The sequence below is a fragment of the Sus scrofa genome, chromosome 4, assembly GCF_000003025.6.
Source record: "Sus scrofa isolate TJ Tabasco breed Duroc chromosome 4, Sscrofa11.1, whole genome shotgun sequence".
Lineage (NCBI taxonomy): Eukaryota > Metazoa > Chordata > Mammalia > Artiodactyla > Suidae > Sus > Sus scrofa.
In genome coordinates, this window is record NC_010446.5 from 93,159,044 (window position 1) to 93,176,957 (window position 17,914).

General features: G+C 55.9%; 2 protein-coding genes across 29 annotated transcripts in view; one reads left to right on the plus strand and one right to left on the minus strand.

Annotated features, from left to right (window-relative positions):
* Nucleotides 1-1,713, plus strand: part of ARHGEF11 (Rho guanine nucleotide exchange factor 11) — a 115,224-nt gene extending 113,511 nt beyond the window's left edge. For all 14 annotated transcript variants that reach the window (XM_021089647.1, XM_021089639.1, XM_021089642.1 and 11 more), the window contains one exon: nt 522-1,713. In XM_021089647.1, the coding sequence (XP_020945306.1) occupies nt 522-580 (59 nt within the window). In that variant the 3' untranslated portion in view covers nt 581-1,713. The remainder of the gene's footprint in view (nt 1-521) is intronic.
* Nucleotides 3,410-16,970, minus strand: LRRC71 (leucine rich repeat containing 71). Of its 15 annotated transcripts, XM_021089658.1 has the most exons (16): nt 16,607-16,970; nt 12,706-12,855; nt 12,292-12,417; nt 12,124-12,199; nt 11,839-11,916; nt 10,585-10,653; nt 10,194-10,353; nt 10,016-10,099; nt 9,846-9,935; nt 8,573-8,722; nt 8,282-8,375; nt 7,866-7,954; nt 5,082-5,123; nt 4,892-5,003; nt 4,359-4,480; nt 3,410-3,642 (listed from the first exon to the last, which is right to left on the minus strand). In XM_021089658.1, the coding sequence occupies exons 1-16, from the start codon at nt 16,767-16,769 to the stop codon at nt 3,526-3,528; spliced, it is 1,722 nt and encodes a 573-aa protein (XP_020945317.1). In that variant the 5' UTR covers nt 16,770-16,970; the 3' UTR covers nt 3,410-3,525. The 15 variants fall into 15 exon arrangements, 7 of the variants coding, with proteins under 7 accessions (XP_020945317.1, XP_001929554.1, XP_020945313.1 ...); XM_001929519.5 differs by lacking the exon at nt 5,082-5,123 and having other exon boundaries at nt 16,607-16,967; XM_021089654.1 differs by lacking the exon at nt 16,607-16,970 and having other exon boundaries at nt 12,706-13,176.

Genomic DNA, 17,914 nt, shown 5'->3' on the forward strand with positions numbered 1-17,914 from the left:
GGCCTCACCTGCGGCATATGGAGGTTCCCAGGCTAGGGGTCAAATCAGAGCTGTAGCTGCCAGCCACAGCCACAGCCACAGCAACACCAGATCCAAGGCACGTCTTCAACCTACATCACAGCTCACAGCAACGCTGGATCCTTAACCCACTGATCGAGGCCAGGGATCGAACCCACAACCCCGTGGTTCCTAGTCGGATTCGTTTCCCCTGTGCCACGACGGGAACTCCTGAACCCTGCTCTTAAGCAGTAGATTGGGCGGCTGGGGCCTCGGCTGCGTTCTGGCTCCAGAAGGAGACCCACGCCTACCTGTGGGCTTGGAGGGTTGACTGGCAAGTGGGTGTCAGTAGCAGCCCTTTCTGGGTCCTACGAGCAACCCCAGGGTTGCTGGGGGAGGAGAAGGCCTTGTCACAGTGGGTGGCTCTAAAGAGCGGCTCTCGCAGGCTGGGGACTCTCCAGGCAGAGCAGAGGGTGGGTCTCTCAGAGGCGAGCTCCTCACTGGCATCCCCGCACCCTCCGCAGGCCCCAGCACCCTGCAGGAAGCCGGCGCGGCAGACACGGCCACCTCCCCAGGACTGTAGCCGCCCGGACCACCACCGCGTCCTCCATATCCCTGCTCCTCCTCTAGGGACTGGCCTGAGGCGGGCCACCGGGTGGGGAGCCCCCAGATCTCCTCCCGAGGTGGAGGCGGTTGAGGAGACAGCTCCAGCCCAGACCCAGGGGGGAGACCCGCATGTTGCTTGGTCTGCTCAGATTGGAGTCGCGTTTCAGTGTCTTTTCCGCCCCCTTCAGCCCAGCCCTTCAAGGCCTCGTGTCTCCTAAGCATGCTGACTGCATCTGAAAGCTCCCCCGCCCCACGTACGTGTGCAAGCCTGTGTGTGTGGGCGCCCTCAGACATGCAAGTGCGCGTGAAAGGAGGCAGCTCCGTGTAAATGCACTTTCTTCCTCCCCTCCTGTCTCCGCAGGCCCCCCAGGCTGAGGTGTCTCCACCTCGCCTCTCTTTGTCACTTTGGTTTCCTATAAATATGTATGTATTGTATGTTCATCTTTGCTCTTGTAAATAACTTGGACCTTTTTTGTTTCTGATCCTGGCGTGCCGGAGGCAGTAACAGAGGGACCGCTAGGGAAGAGGAGATCCACTTGGGTCTCCTAGTTAGCAGCCCAGCTCCAGGGTCAGGGCCCAGCAGTGCAGCCAGCCCTGAGCACGTCCCGGTCCCCTGCGGGCGAGAAGGCCTCCAGCTTCCGGGCCTCCTGGCCCGAGAGCCCAGCCTCTGCGGCCGGTGCTGAGCTACTCCCCCCACCCCACCCCATCCCAAGACTTCCCATCTTCAGGGGAACTTCCTACCCCACCTGTGTCCACCCTTCCCCACCCTCTCCCTAGAGAAAACCAGTGTATCAGGTACGGAGCTGAAAACTGGGCCCCAGGAGGTGGGAGAAGGGGGTTGAATGCTGGAGTCCCCAAACTAACCTAGGACCATCCCAGGGGCCGCCGCAGCCTTGGCCCCTATTACCACGTCCACTCCACTCCCCAGTGACTAATAGAATATACACACTGTGCTAGGTGTATATATACATATATATATATAAATATATATATAATATATAAAATATAGATATGGAAATGACTGTTTTGCTGTTAAAATAATGTATACTCTTTTATTTTCTTCCTTTCATGGTTAAGATTTTTTTTTAAGAAAAGTTAAATATTCTTCAACTGTGGCGGTGTGTGTGTGATTCTTGGAACTGCCGTGCTCAAAAGACTTTGTGATCATTCCCTCTGAGACCGAGGAGAATTGAGTAGAGGGACCAAAGGCAGCCCCCTAGGCCCAGGCCTTGCCCTTTTCTCTCCCAAAGCTCTGTCTGTGCACTCGCTGAACTGCAGTTGGCAAACTAAGCAATACAGCCCCACAGCCAAAACACAAAAAGACACTGAACTCACTCAGTTTAAACACACACACTGGAGTTCCCGTTGTGGCTCAGCAGAAATGAATCTGACTGGTATCCATGAGGGTGCAGGTGCAATCCCTGGCCTCGCTCAGTGGGTTAAGGATCCAGCATTGCCGTGAGCTCTCGTGTAGGCTTTAGCTCTGATTCGACTCCTAGCCTGGGAACCTCCATGTACCGCAGGTGCGGCCCTAAAAAGACTAAAATAAACACACACACACACTCACACAGACAGAGGAGCAGTGGCTGCAGAGTTAAGAGACTTCATGAGCTGCCCTCGTGAGCTTCAAGACTTTAAAGGCAACACTCAGGCAAGGGTCATCTCAGAGGCCCAGCCGGCTACCCTGTCCTCAGCCCTCCGCGTCCTCCAGCAGGCAGACACGGCCACATCCCCAGGACTGTAACTGTCCAACCCTCATTGCTGGGCAAGGGGACAAGTTCTCTCCCCGCCTTAACCGTCTAATGTCTTCCCTCCCAAACCCAGCATGATGCTGGGCGCTGACCTTGGGAACTCAGCCTAGTCGGGTATGAGAACTGATACACGAGTTGTTCTTGATAAAGGGGAGGGATGAGGACAAGGGCTGTAAGGATTCACTGAGCTTTAGAAGGACTCGGGCAGGGCCGACTGGTCGTGACCAGTGCGATGTTCTCCGTGCTGGGAAGTCAAAGGCCTGATCCATCTTCCCTGCAGCAGCTCCGTACCAGTTGCCAGATGGCTGAGTGGCAGCGCAGCAGTCGGAAGCAAAGAGGACTGTGAGGGCCACGGAGCCTCAAGGAGCAGGGGTTCGGGCAGGCGGGGTAGGGCTGAGAGGACGTGGCCAGGTTACATCTACCCAGGGGTGAGGAAGGGCTGCTTCTCAGGCAGCTCCCTGTAGCGTGATGTCCGCTCCCCAGAAGCCAGCCCTGTGTTCTCTGGGCACCCAGCCCCCAGCCCTCCTGACTCCTCTGGGCCACACACTGTCTGGGTGGCTCTGGTTTCAGATGGCTGACAGCAGCAGGCAGTGTTACTAAGGTTTGAGTTTAGTGCTTGGCCTTTGCTGCATAGATGCTGAAAGACTTGGCACCCTCCCCAGAGCAGCCTGCCAGCTCTACAATTCCACAAGCTGAGCGCTTGTCTCTCCTCCAAACCAATCCAGACACTGGGGCAGCAGCGGGGAGGTTGGGCTGGTGGAGCCAACTCTCCGCCCCACCACACTCTTCCATCGGCTTGTGCATGCCCGTTGCTATCCCGTCTTTCCTTTCTGCTTCTGAGAACAGAGACGATGAAAACCCTGGCCTAGCACATGTCCTCTAGGGAGCACAGAGGGAAAGTAACTCGGGCCACCAGAGGACCTAGGACACCCCCCCTTCCCCGCCCAAGCAGAACCATAATGCAGCTTGGCCAGTTCTGGCCACATAACATGAACAGGCTCAAAGTCCAAGTGTCCTGAGTGGTTCAGGAACAGATTTCAGACAACCTCAAAGGAAAAAGTACAGCAACAGGCTTTGTTAATGATCTGAGCTCTCCCCAGGGAGGTGTAGCCACACATGGAAAGAGATGTGCTTCCTGGCCCAGGATCTCTGGGAAGAAGGTGGGAGGGGGCTAGGAGGAAGCCATGGCCTCCTCCTCTCTGTGCTTGGCCTTGCTGATAGGATCCCTTGGCAGCATCAGTTCCTGGATCATGGCATACGCAGGACATTGTGGGGAGAAGTAGTTTTTCTGGAGGGAGAAAAGGAAGGCTGGAGTTCCCATCATGCCTCAGCGGTTAACCAACCTGACTAGCATCCATGAGGATGCAGGTTCGATCCCTGGCCTTGCTCACTGGGTTAGGGATCCGGCATTGCCGTGAACTGTGGTGTAGGTTGAAGACGCCGCTCAGATCTGGCGTTGCTGTGGCTGTGGTATAGACTGGCAGCTACAGCTCCAATTAGACCCCTAGTCTTGGAACCTCTATATGCCGCGGGAGCGGCCCTAGAAAAGGCAAAAAGACAAAAAAAAAAAAAAAAAAAAAAGAAAGAAAGAAAGAAAAGGAAGGCTGACAGCTAACCAAAGCAATGAGGATTAATCATCCAGAAGAAAAACATTTCCTGGGACGAGGTGGGTGAGGGGCCGGAGAACATGGAGAAAAGGCAAAAGGAGTGTAAGCTGCCAATCCGGCAGCAAGCGGGATGGAGGCTGTGTTGGAATAAAAGAACTGTGGGAGGGAGTTCCCTTCTTGGCTCAGCGTTTAATGAGCCCGACTAGGATCCATGATGGCCAGCAGCCACAGCTCCGATTAGACCCCTAGCCTGGGAACCTCCACATGCTGCAGGTGTGGCCCTAAAATGTAACAACAACAAAAAGAAACCACTAGAGGAACTACAGGCCTGCCTTGGAAATGGGGAGACACAAGCTGCCTGTGGCAGCTGCATCAGGAGACAAAGATGGGCACTCACCGCCAGGGACAGCCACAGCAGTCCCACAGGGCCCTTGGACGCGCTCTTGGACTTGGAGAACTGCACCTGGTACTGCACTGCGGTGAGGAAGGCCTCCAGCCCCACCTCTGTGATGCGGTTTCCTGGTGGAAGGAGCCCACGAGGTGGCCTCCGACACCACCAACCTCCAGCCCGCCTACACCTTCACGGGACACCTGTGCACCCCACTCGCTCCACAGCTAACCCCTCGCCCCCGCAGCCCCCAGCTCACTCACCCAGGACTAACTCCCCACCCAGCTGTGCACCCCAACTCTCTTCTCAGATGCCTCCTTTGACTTCCCTCAGCCTTTGATGGTCTCACTCCCCTCATTAACTGCCCAACCCAGAGCCCAACTCCCCCTCACCCTGTGCAAGAGGGCCTTCATCGTCAGGATGCCCAGCCATGGGAGAACCAGGTTCTGTTCCATGGAGCTGGGCCGGGTGCCCTCATGGCCGCATGGGCTAGCCTCCTGCCAGGAGGGCAGGGGGTGGAGGGGATGAGTTGGAAGACGTACGGAGAAGGTTGAGGTGCAAAAGGACCTTGTTCCCAGGCATGAAAACTTTCCCATCTCGGTGCTCCACAGGCTCCAGGAGAGGGTTGACCATCTCAGTAGCTTCCCCAACCAGCTGCTAAGGCAGAATACTAGTTGCAGCAGAGGAGAAGGGAGCTGGTCAACAGGCCATTCATTCATTCATTCAACATACATGTTTTGAGGGCCGGCTATAGTCCAGGCTTTGTCCCAGGTGCTGGGGATACAAAGACAAATAAGCCCAGACCCTCAAGAAGCAGCTTTGTGCGCAGGAGCCTGACAGTGAGAGGGTAACATGGTAATGGAGAGCTGGCAGGGGTACTCCGGGGTACCGTACCCCTCGGTACTCCAGGGGCATAGAGCAAGGACAGCTAGCCAGCCTCAGGAGGCAGGAGCAGTCTCCTGGAGGAAGTGACCCTGTGAGCTGATGTCTGAATAGTATGTGGTCCTGATCAGCTGAAGATGAGGGGAGAGGTGCCAGCTGAAGGCATGAAACAGTGGGTTGGCATTCAAGTTCGCTAAATATTTCCTAACAGTGGAACACTGAGGATGGATGGATTCGTGGCAGATGATGCTGAAGGCAGGATGAGAGGAAAATGGCAACAGTCTCGAGGGAGTTCCCGTCGTGGCGCAGTGGGTAACGAATCCGACTAGGAACCATGAGGTTGCGGGTTCGGTCCCTGCCCTTGCTCAGTGGGTTAACGATCCGGCGTTGCCGTGAGCTGTGGTGTAGGTTGCAGACACGGCTCGGATCCCGCGTTGCTGTGGCTCTGGCGTAGGCCAGTGGCTACAGCTCCGATTGGACCCCTAGCCTGGGAACCTCCATATGCCGCGGGAGCGGCCCAAGAAATAGCAACAACAACAACAACAAAAAAGACAAAAGACAGAGTTCCCGTCGTGGCGCGCAGTGGTTAACGAATCCGACTAGGAACCATGAGGTTGCGGGTTCTGTCCCTGCCCTTGCTCAGTGGGTTAACGATCCGGCGTTGCCGTGAGCTGTGGTGTAGGTTGCAGACACAGCTCGGATCCCGCGTTGCTGTGGCTCTGGCGTAGGCCGGTGGCTACAGCTCCGATTGGACCCCTAGCCTGGGAACCTCCATATGCCGCGGGAGCGGCCCAAGAAATAGCAACAAAAAAGACAAAAGACAAAAAAAAAAAAAAAAAAAAAAAAAAAAAAAATGCAACAGTCTCGGGAAGAGACAGCAGCCTGGATCAAGCCCAGGGCAGGGTCCGAAAACTGGCACTGAGAGGCAACCCCCACCACCTCTTTTGTAAGCTCTTGTCTTGGGCGCCAGAGAGAAGACTCCTAAGAGGGGAGGGGACATTTTCTACCTAGGGTCAGGGAGGTCTTTTTTTTTTTTTTTGCACAAACATGTGGAAGTTTGCCCATGGAAGTTCCCAAGCTAGGGGTCAAATGGGAGCTGTAGCTGCCAGCCTACGCCACAGCCACAGCAATGCCAGACCCGAGCCGGGGCTGCAAACCTACACCACAGCTCATGGCAACGCTGGATCCTTAACCCACGGATCGAGGCCAGGGATCAAACCCGCATCTTCATGGATGCTAGTCGGGTTCATTACCACTGAGCCACAATGGGAACTCCCTCGGGGAGGTCTTCTGATGATGGAACACAGGCATACCTCGAAGATATTGCAGGTTTGGTTCCAGACCCCTGCCATCAAGGGAGTCACATGAATTCTTTTGGTTTCTAAGTATGTATAAAAGTTATGTTTACACTATGCTGCAGTCTATTAAGTGTGCAATAGCATTAGGTCTAAAAAAGCAATGCGTATACCTTAATTTTTATAAAGCTGTGTTGCTAAAAAAAAAAATGCTAACCATCATCTGAAGCATCAGGGAGTATAGTAGTAACGTCAAAAATCACTGAGCACAGATCACCATCACAAATCTAATAATAATGAAAAAGTCTGAAACTTTGAAAGAACTATCAAAAGGTGACTCAGAGAAATGAAGAGAGCCAATGCTGTTGGGGGGGGGGGGATGGCACCAATAGAAGTTCCCATTGTGGCGCAGCGGAAACAAATCCAACTAGGAACCATGAGGTTGGGGGTTCGATCCCTGGCCTTGTTCAGTGGGTTAAGGATCCGACATTGCCATGAGCTGTGGTGTAGGTCGAAGACGTGGCTCGGATCCCGAGTTGCTGTGGGTGTGGTGTAGGTCGGCAGCTATAGCTCCGATTAGACCCCAGCCTGGGAACCTCCATATGCCGCGGGAGTGGCCCTAGAAAAAGCAAAAAGACAAAAAAAAAAAAAAAAAATGACACGGATAGATTTGCTCAAGCAGGGCTTGCCACAAAACTTCCATCTGTGAAAACACAATTATCTGTCAAGCAAAATACAACGAAATATGCCTGTGTAAAGACAGAGAGAGCCCCTCAGGCTGCTGACCCCACCAACAGCTGGAGGGCTGGGGAGGGGTGGGTACTATGGAGTCCAGGAACGATTCCAAAGAACAAGTTTGATCCAAGTTGAAAGAGTAAAGGGAGGCTCCAGGGGCAGAGGAGAGAAGGTCTCAAGTTGCTGGGCACAGGGCGGGGGCAATACCACACCTAGGAAAACACCCTGCCTTCCTGGGGAGCTTCCAGGAGGGGCAGAAGAGAATGTGCTTTGTTCCTGTGCATCTACAAGTAACTCTGGACCTGGTGGTGATGAACCAATGGCCTTTTGGAAAGCAGGTGCCTTGAGGCCAAGGATCAAATGTGTGGGCTCCTAATGAGCCAGGAAAGGAAGAAAGGGGCACTGAGCTCTGTTAGCCCTGCAAGCCCAGGCTGGGATGGTGAGGGGGGCAGGAGCGAGGACTCTGTGTGAGTCGAAGTGGCTGCTTCCACTGCACAGGGCTGGAGACTCTACTCCAGGAGGGGCCCCCCGGGGAGGGGGGGTGAGAGCTCCCAGGCAGCCTGGACCCCAGGGACGTGCTCCCACCCCACTCTCTGGGAGCTACCTCTGACTCCAGGAGGATGCTGCGTTTCTCTTTGCTTCCGCTCTTGGTCCCTTTCCCCTTGCCTGGTTTCTGCTCAGGGATGGTTACCTCTGGGGTGGGAAGAGGAGCAGAGTATGTGGTGCAGACCTCCAATACCACCCAGTTTCCCCAAAGAATGGGCAGGGGTGGAGAAGGAGACCCCGACAGACTTTGGGTTTGGGTGTGACAGAAAGAGTTGGAGGGGGCCCCCCAGCGAGGTAAGGTGCGGCCCTAAAAAGAAAAGGCCACGTGGGTGTGCAGCCCGGGGGAACCGGTGTGGAATGTGGTAGGTCAGATATGAGGGGCTTCCAACATCATCATGAGAAGACATCATGGCAGCCCCTCGGTTGCCCCCTTCCTCCGCCCCACGCGGCGCCACAGAGGGTGCTGGCACTTACTCCCCTTGCTGGCCTTTGTGGAATCTTCCTTCTTAGGGGTTCCTTGGGTGGGCGACTGCCCTGTCCCTGACTTCTCCTCTTTCTTCACTACTTCCTGTGGAGGGGGCCACAGAGCAATGAGAGCCCTACCTCCCTGGGGGACCGGGAGCAGGTGTGGGAAGGGCCAGCACTGGGCCCCTGGGCTGGAGGTGGACCTTCAAAGACCTCCCCTCCACCCCCACCTGTGTATCTAAGAAGCTGCCTCCCCTGTTCCTCCACCGCCCAGGGCCCTGCTGCCCATAGCGCACCTACCCCCAACTTCTCCTTCTTCTTGCCCAGGCCCTTAGGGGTCTTCATGGCCTGCGTCTTGTCTGTCTTGTCCACCACTGCAAAACTGCTGACCCCCATCAGCTGATTCTTCTCACGCTCCGGTTTGGAGTCCCCGTGTCGGGAGTTGGAAGGCTGTGCTCACAAATGAGAGGAGACGGAGGGGTGAGGGGGGCCTCATGCCAGCCCCATGCCTGGGTGCCTGGGTGCAGCACCACCTACCCCCATCTCCCTGCCTAAATGCTAACATGACGCCTTTGGGGCAGGTGCAGGTTTGGGAAGAAATGGCACAGAGACCCCAGGATGAGCTGGGCTGGGATGGGGGAGGGGCAGTCAGAGTCTTATAATGAGGGAGGAAATAGTAGCTAACATTTTTTTTTTAAGGCTGCAACTGTACCATACAGACATTCAACAGGAGCTGCCGCTGCCAGCTTATGCCACAGCCACACCAGAGCCACCATCTGTGACCTATGCTGCAACTTGCTGCAACACCAGATCCTTAACCCACTGAGCAAGGCCAGGGATCAAACCCACATCCTCAAGGAGACTATCTCAGATCCACCCTCTGAGCCACAACAGGAACTCCAGTAGATTTTTTTTTTTTTTTTTCTTTTTAGGGCTGCACCCACGGCATATGGAGGTTCCCAGGCTGGGGGTCAAATCGGAGCTGCAGCTGCCGGCCTACACCACAGCCACAGCAACATGGGACCGAGCTGCGTCTGTGACCTACGCCACAGCTCACGGCAAAGCTGGGTTCTTAACCCACTGAGCGAGGCCAGGGATCAAACCCGAATCCTCATGGATCTTAGTCGGGTTAGTTAATCACCCAGCCACGATGAGAATCCAGCTTTTTTTTTTTTTTTTTTTTTTTTTTAACTAAGTGCCAGGCACTGTTCCAAGTGCATTGATGAATTAACTCATTTAATCCTATCAACAATCCTACCAGGTAGGGACAATTATCCCCATTTTAGAGATGGAGAAACTGAGGTCCAAGGTCCCAAGCTGTTTTGTGACAGAGCAGGATTTCAAGTTCCTGAAGTTTTTAAATCTAGTCCTTTCTCTTAACCAATACACTCTACCAGTAGCCCGGGACAGTTGTTCTGCAGTTACAGCCCAAAGGTTTGTTAAATGTGTTCAGAAGTCGGAGAGAAAAACGGTCATGGCACAGGGAGGGGGGACGGGTTAGGACACGGCCGGCCGGCCTGCTGAAAAGCAGCGGAGCTGGGAAGTGGCTCCAGGGGCTCAGGGAGCTCCTCACCGATCGCGAGCGCTCCTGCGACCCTTTCTCCAGCAGGAGGCGCCGGCGCTCCACCACCTCGGTGTGCGTCAGCTCGAAGGGGCGCAGGACCTGGGGCGAGGCGGCGACTGGCAATCAGCCGCTCGGGAAGCCGGGGTCGCTCCCCGGCCCCGCCCAGTCGGCACACCCACCTCGGCCAGCTTCAGGGCGCCCTTGTCTTGGATGCGGTTGTGGGCCAGGGACAGCCAGAGCAGGGAGCGGTTGAGCCGGAGGCCCTGCGGAGGCAGCGAGGGAGCGCGTGAACCGGCTGCTCCCGGGCCGCCGCCGCTCGCCTGGGTCCCCGCCCGCCGCGCGCGCTCCCGCACGTACGTCCGCGATGTAGCCCGCGCCCTCGTCCCCGATGTGGTTGAAGGCCAGGTTGAGCGACACCAGGTTCCGGTTGCAGCTGTGCAGCGTGGACAGAGCCTGGCCCAGGAGCTGCGCCCCGTGGTCGTCGATGTTGTTGTTCCGCAGAGACAGGTGCGCGATCCTGGGCAGCGGGAGGGAGAACGTGGGTCCATGGAAACATGGGGTCCTGGGCGTTCGCCCGAACCTCCTCGGCAAACTTGGGGGTATGAGGAGGCCCGTTAGGTCTGAGGGTGGAGAGGCAGGAATTGAGGAACCTTGGGGAGGTGCCAGAGGGGCAAGGAAGGGTGGGAACGAAGGATGACTTGGGATGGGGGTCAGGCCCAGAGAAAGGGGCTGAGGCAAGGAGTCTCACGTGCTGTCCACTGCCATGAGCTTGTGATACGACTGCTCCGGCAACGGGTTCCCCTCCAGAGACACCTTCCTGAGGGTAGAGGAGAACTGAGATCCAGGAGGCACCCCTGAGGCCAGATGAGGGAAGGTGACAGGAAGAAGGGTGGGGCTCCTGGGAACAGCTTGGAAACGCAAAGAATGCCTTCTTTTTTTTTTCTTTTTTTTCCTGTTTTGTTTTGTTTTTTGTTTTTTGGGTTTTTTTTTTTTTTTTTTAATCTTTTTGCCATTTCTTGGGCCTCTCTCGCGGCATATGGAGTTTCCCAGGCTAGGGGTCTAATCGGAGCTGTAGCTGCCAGCCTACGCCAGAGACACAGCAACGCAGGATCCGAGCCGTATTTGCAACCTACACCACAGCTCACGGCAACGCCGGATCGTTAACCCACTGAGCAAGGGCAGGGATTGAACCCACAACCTCATGGTTCCTAGTCGGATTCGTTTACAACTGCGCCACGACGGGAACTCCTTTTTTTTTTTTTTTTTTTTTTTTTTTTTTGGTTTTTTAAGGCCGCACCTGGGGCATGTAGATGTTCCCAGGCTAAGGGTCGAATCGGAGCTGTAGCCGCCGGCCTACACCACAGCCACAGCAACGCCGGATCCGTAATGCACTGAGCTAGGCCAGGGATGAACCCACAACCTCATGGTTCCCAGTCGGATTCGTTTCCATCCCACCACGACGGGAACTCCGGATCCCCCCTCCCTAGATACAAGAAATTATGTGACAGTTCTCCTGCCTATAAACCCAGAAGGGTGCCAAGTGAAGAGGTACTCCCTGGAGTTAGTGACCTGCGATAAGGTGGCCTCTAACACGACTCTTGTGGAGTTCCTGTTGTGGCTCAGCGGGTTAAGAGCCCACCAGTGTCCACAAGGATGCAGGTTTGATCCCTGGCCTTGCTCAGTGGGTTGGGGATCCTGCGTTGCTGTGGCTGTGGTATAGGCCGGCAGCTGTAGCTCTCATTGGACCCCTAGCCTGGGAACTTCCATATGTTGTGAGTGCAGCCCTAAAAAAAGCAAATAAATAAATAAATGAGAATTTAAAATTTTAAAAACAAAACAAAATACCCTCAGACTCTAGCAGCACCCTCTTTCTACAGGGATGCCAGCCAAGGCCACGGAAGCCCGGACCTGCCACTCCTGTCCCCAAACTGCTCCCCTGTGACCAGCCAGCCAGCCGGGATCCCCAGGTAGCCTCCCCCCTTGCCTGTTTGCCTCTGCTGACCTTAGCGTGGATGAGCAGAGAGGCAGGAGGGCGATGAAGGTGGTCAGGGTCTTATCAGTCAGCCCCACCTTCCACAAGCTGGAGAGGGTGGGAAGCACAGAAACAAAGCTGGGGGTGTCACTTCCTTCCCACGTTGTCCTCAGCAACCACTCTGACACCCTTCCTCATCCCCCCACCTCTCCACAGTCCCCAGGGTCTTCCGTGCCCCTTCAGTTCTCCCAGGCCACCAGAAGCCGGTGCCCCCAACCCTGGCCCCTGCCCCTCCCCCATCCCGTATCCCCTCACTTGATGGCCTGCAACTGGCTGAGGGAAGGCAGACACTTAGAGAAGATACCCAGGATCCTCTCCTCAACCTTCCAACCTGCGGAAGGGAGGGGAGGAAGGAGCCTCAGGCCAGGAGGGGAAGGATGGGGTGGGGGGCAGTAGGTGAGAGGGGCCGGAGGGAGACCTCACCGCGGATGTAGATTTCCTTCACCGACTTGTCCTCAGACTCCACCTCCACCTGGATGGTGGGCCGGAAGAACACGTATTTGCTCTCCAGGCTGTTGAGGCTGCAGGACCCCGACAGCCGCTGATCGTCTAGAAGGCAGCACGAGGGAAGGGGAAGGAAGAAGAGGGCAGTCACCTGCTTGGGCCCCACGCCCACGGTGCCAGAGTGGCGGGATCGCAGGACTCGGCCAGTCCGGACTCTGCGAGGGTTTGGAAAGACAGGCAGAAACTCCCCCACCTCCCCATCTGCCTCCTGGCATCCACCCCCCTCACTCACACACACACACGTTGCCCTGCATCCCGGCCATTCGGCTGGCGGTGCAATGGGAGGCTAGCGGTGGATGCAGCAGACACACGGGGGGCTCCACTGTCACTCACCTATGGTGGGCTTTTCCGACGTAGAAGCGGAGGGGACGAAAGTCGGGTGCGGGCGGGGCCGGGAGACCACTTTGGGGAAGTCCGTGTAGCCCCACCGCGTGCAGAGTTCGGCGAAGTCCACCTCCAGGAAGCCGGTGCACTGGTACTCCTCTGCGGGGTGGGGGAGGAGAGCCGCAAGGGAAGCGCCGCGCCGCGCCGCGCCGCGCCGCGCCCGCCGGCTGTAGCCCAAGGCCGCCACCAGAGGGCAGCAGATACCAGAGGACGCCCACCCGGCCCCGCGCCTCCACCCGCTGAGGATCCGTGCCGCGTTCCCACGCTCTGTAGTCCGAGGCTTCGGGTGAGCAGAGGCCCCCTCCTCGGACTCAGACATCCTTACAGTCATTTTTTTGTTTTGGTCTTTTTGTTTTCTCTTGGGCCGCTCCTGCGGCATATGGAGTTTTCCAGGCTAGGGGTCGAATTGGAGCTGTAGCCACCGGCCTATGCCACAGCCACAGCAACGCGGGATCCGAGCCACGTCTGCGACTGACACCACAGCTCACGGCAATGACGGATCCTTAACCCACTAAGCAAGGGCAGGGATTGAACCCACAACCTCATGGTTCCTAGTCGGATTCGTTAACCACTGCGCCAAGACGGGAACTCCCTTACAGTCATTTTTAACATGTAAGATGCGTTGTAGAAATTGACACTGAAAACACTTAAGTGGAAACAGTGGGAAATCCAGACCTGGGAGAAGGGACTAAAGAGCGTGGAACAGAGACGAGGAGGGCACCTCTTTTACCTGTGGGCGCCTCCACCCACCGCATGGGCAGAGGCCCCTTACACCCTCGCTTCCCATAGGATGTCCCCAGTCCAGCCTGCTCCCATGTTCCTTCCTTGCTAGGACTGCCCAGTGTCCCAGGATTGATGTTGAGCAAAGCAAAGAACCCAGGAGGACCTCACACACCTCACATGTACAGGGAGCCAGCGGGGAGGGTGCGGGGGGGACTGGGAGGACCTGTGCTCAGCACGTGTGAGGGTGAGGCGCAGAGAGGTTTGAGGGTTCTTGGGGCAAAGGGGTAGGAGGCATGTTTCTCATGCACCCAGCCATCAGGGGAACAGAGAGACCCAAGACATTAACCGACTGGAGGAGGTGGGTGAGGGAGACACAGGGAGGCTGGGGGACCCCCTTGTACAGCGGATCCCTGCACACTGCCTGCTTTCCCAGGCCCTTCCCCCTGCTGGGAAGCCCCCCACCCTTCCTTGTTTCACTCACACCACACCTCTGTCTAAGCACAGATTCTCAAACTTTTTGTTGGTTTGTTTTGTTTTTTCTGTTTTTTCTAGGGTCGTACCCGCTGCATATGGAGGTTCCCAGGCTAGGGGTCTAATTGGAGCTATAGCCACCAGCCCAAGCCAGAGCCACAGCAATGCCAGATCCGAGCCGCAGTCTGTGACATACACCACAGCTCACAGCAACGCCACATCCCTAACCCACTGAGCGAGGCCAGGGATCGAACCCGAAACCTCATGGTTCCTTGTCGGATTCGTTAACCACTGAGCCACGACGGGAACTTTAAGGTACGTCTGTAAGAATCACCAGGAGAACCTGTTAAAACAGTTGCCTGGTTCTCTGCCCTCCCATTCTGATTCCAAGGGCTGGGTGAAGTCCATGAATTTGCATTTCTGACCAGCTCACAGGTGATGCCAAAGATAGTTCAAGGAGGGCACGTTTTTTTTTTTTCTTTTCAGGGCCACACCTGAGGCATTTGGAAGTTCCTAGGCTAGAGGGTGAATCAGAACTGCAGCTGCTGGCCTATACCACAGCCACAGCAACATGGGATCCAAACCTTGTCTGCGACCTACACGACAGCTCATGGCAATGTGGGATCTTTAACCCACTGAGCGAGGCCAGGGATCGAACCGCATCCTCATGGATGCTAGTTGGGTTCATTGCTGCTGCACCACAACAGGAACTCTCCTGTGCAGTTTTCACTCTCGTTCCCTCCCCTCTGACCTCATCCCTCCCAGCCTCCTCCTCCAGCTCCTCCTCCTCAGCCCCCCCCATCTCCCTCCTCCTCCTGAGCCCTTTCCTCTCTCTGATTACACCCTCCCTCCCAGGGGAATCCTCCTCATTCCCAGGGCCTAGATGCACCCAAACATCAGCAGCTCCCTGACCTCTTTTCCGTGCTCCAGACCCATGTGTCCAGCTGCCCGGCTGACATCATCCCTTGGAGGTCTCTTGTGGGCTCTTCCTTTAGGCCCTCCACCTTAACCCACCCTGTGCCCAGTACAGAAACATGGAATCATTCTAGCTACCTCCCTCACTTGCCACTCCATCCGCTACTTCACCAACTCTTTCTAGCCCGGAAGTGGTTTTCCAAGAAGACTAATCCATTCTCTCTTACTACCCCAGTCCAACTGCCACTGTCCCTCTCCTGGGCTATTTTGAAATGCCTCTTAACTCAGCTCCCTGTCTGCATTCTTTCCCCTGTCATTCCATTTTCCACACAGCGGCCAGAATGATGTGGGAGAGAGAGAGTGTTTCAACTGTGTTCATATCTGTAGGAGATTCTATACTGTTTTGTCTCTCCTTCTGGAAAATTCTCTTCCTCCAGCCTCATAACTTCCCCCCCCCCCCAAAAAAAAACTACCAGCACTGACAAGGAGATGGCATTTGACCAAGTCTGACAAGCAGAGCTTTTTCTTCCCAAGTTGTTTTTCCATGAGTCCAGAGAGAGCAAGTTCCAGTCCCTCTTTGATGGCAAATCTGGTGGATCTGAATCAAGAAGACTTCCAATAGGAGTTCTCATCATGGCTCAGTGGTTAGCATCCATGAGGACGCAGGTTCGATCCCTGGCCTCGTTCAGTGGGTTAAGGATCCAGTGTTGCTGTGAGCTGTGGAGGAGGTTGCAGACACAGCTGCGATCCTGCATTACTGTGGCTCTGGCTGTGGCATAGGCTGGCAGCTACAGCTCCAATTGGACCCCCAGCCTGGGAACCTCCATATGCCACAGGTGCAGCCCTAAAAGGACAAGAAGACTTCCAATAAATTCCACTTTGTGGATCATTTGTTTGGGTTGGGGTTCTATCAATCGCAATATAAAGAGCCACTCTCATACCCATACTCTTCCAATGGTTTTCTCTTCCTAGAGAATGTAAATTCCATTCCAGCTGGACTGTGTCCATCTCCTTCTCTCTGTATTGGACCTGGCTGCAGAGCAGGCATCCAGAAAGTAATTGTTGAATAATGAGTGAATACCTATAAAACTCAACTCAAAGTCACCTCCTGGCAGTGCCCCTGTGTCTTCCCATCACTTCTCAGACCTTCTCTCATATATATTAGCACATCTTACCGTATTTGTCAGCCTCCCGAGCCAGCGTGGGTTCTTTAAGATCAAGTTCAATTCAAACATCTGCCAAGCTGAGTTTTAGGAACTGTGCTGGGAATAAAACCGTGATTCATATCCCAGGATGGAGTATGGCACTTGGCATACAGTGGGTGCACAATGTATGCTTGTTGAGTGAAGAAGTGAATTTGCAGTTTACAAAATACTTTCTTACCTTCATCTCCATTGTCCCCCCCCCAGTAGACAGGGCAAGACTCCGACTAGAGAGAAGAAACGTGCCTAATAACGTGCACATCTGATAATGGTTACCACTTACAACACTCTTAACTATGTGCCAGGAGCTAGTTACATTCACATACTGAACTTCAGCCAGTGGCGCCCGTTTCCACGCTGCACTCCCTAAAACCAGAAATTCTATTAGTATTGGCTGGCTCGCCTGTCTCGGCTGCCAGTGCCTGGCACAGCGATGACGCCACTCTAACCCGGCTAGCCGGAGCGATGAGCAGCTGGTTGGGAGCGCGCGGAGCTGAAGCCTAGAGGCCATGATCCCCCCAACCCCGCCACCACTGTACCAGGGTTTTTGGGCTCCTCCTCGCCCACCGGCGGCAGGACAGTCGCCGGCTTCTCCTTGGCCCCGCGATCCCCCTTCTTGGCCACTGAGCCGGATGACTTCTGGATGCCGGGACGAGGGGTCCTGGGTGAGGCCACCGGTGGTGCGCTCGCCTCGCCAGACATGCTGGTGAGGTCTGCAGGACTCCGGGGGCGGATTCAGGACGGGGCTCTATGGGGCTCGCCCTGGAAGTGGCCGAATCAAGGGTCTCTGTTCCGCCTCCAGGGACCAGACCCACCTGCCGTGGCGTCGACTCTGCGTCCCTCTCCACGACAACCGCGCGAGGTGGGCGGGTCCGCGGGCAACCGCAGAGCGCACGCGAGGCCGACAGGGGGCACCACAGAGTCATGGGGGGAGGCGGGGCCCGGAGGGCGGAGCCGCAGAGCCAGAGCAGGATGGAAGGGCGGGGCCAGGGCGGAGCGGGCAGGACTGGGAGGCTCGGGGTCACAGGGGCAGGGAAGCCCTGGAGCACGGACCCCGTCGACCTTGTGCGAAGGGAGAAGGCCTAGGGTGGCTGAGGACCTGGGAGGGGCCGTGGCGGCAGGAGACGAGTGGATCTCTTACTGGACCGGAGAGGGGGCGTGGCTAGGGCGAGGCCAGGATGCAGAGGCGGGGCTAGAGGGCTGGACAGGACCCCTCCAAAGTCAACTCTGATACAGCCCAGGAAAGCCGGGAGCCGACCCCAAATATTAGGGACCGCCGAATGGGAGGATTGTAGGAAAGCGGCGGCCAGGTGGGAACAGATTCACTCTCTGGAGTCCGCCCTCCTATCCTGTAAGGAGAAGCTCTTGATGGAAAAGGCCCAGAGATCCACCGAGGTAGCGAGCTAGCGTGGCTCGGTTTATAATCTCGGCTCCATCTGTTTAGTCACCTGGAGGTCTGGGACTTAGTTGATCGGCTAACGAGTTAAGGAGGCGGGTCGCGCTTTCCAGAAATCTTAGATTCAAAGTCTTCAGGTAGTCTAGCCCCTGCGGGGGCCCCCCATGTGAGTATACCCTCTCCCCTCTGCTTTCCTAGCTCCAGGTCCCCACACCTTCCCTCCCCCTCCCCCACCTCCTTTGAACCTTTGTGCTGTTCCCCTGTAGATATGGCACCCTTCCGGGAAGGTTCCGACCTATGAAGTCTTTCAGTGCTCAGAGCAGCAATTTGCCCATCTGTCTTTCTTAGCACTTGCCAGTACTTACCGCTGGTACTCTTTTTTTTTTGTCTTTATAGGGCCCCACCCACAACCTTTGGAAGTTTCCAGGTTAAGGGTGGAATCAGAGCTGCA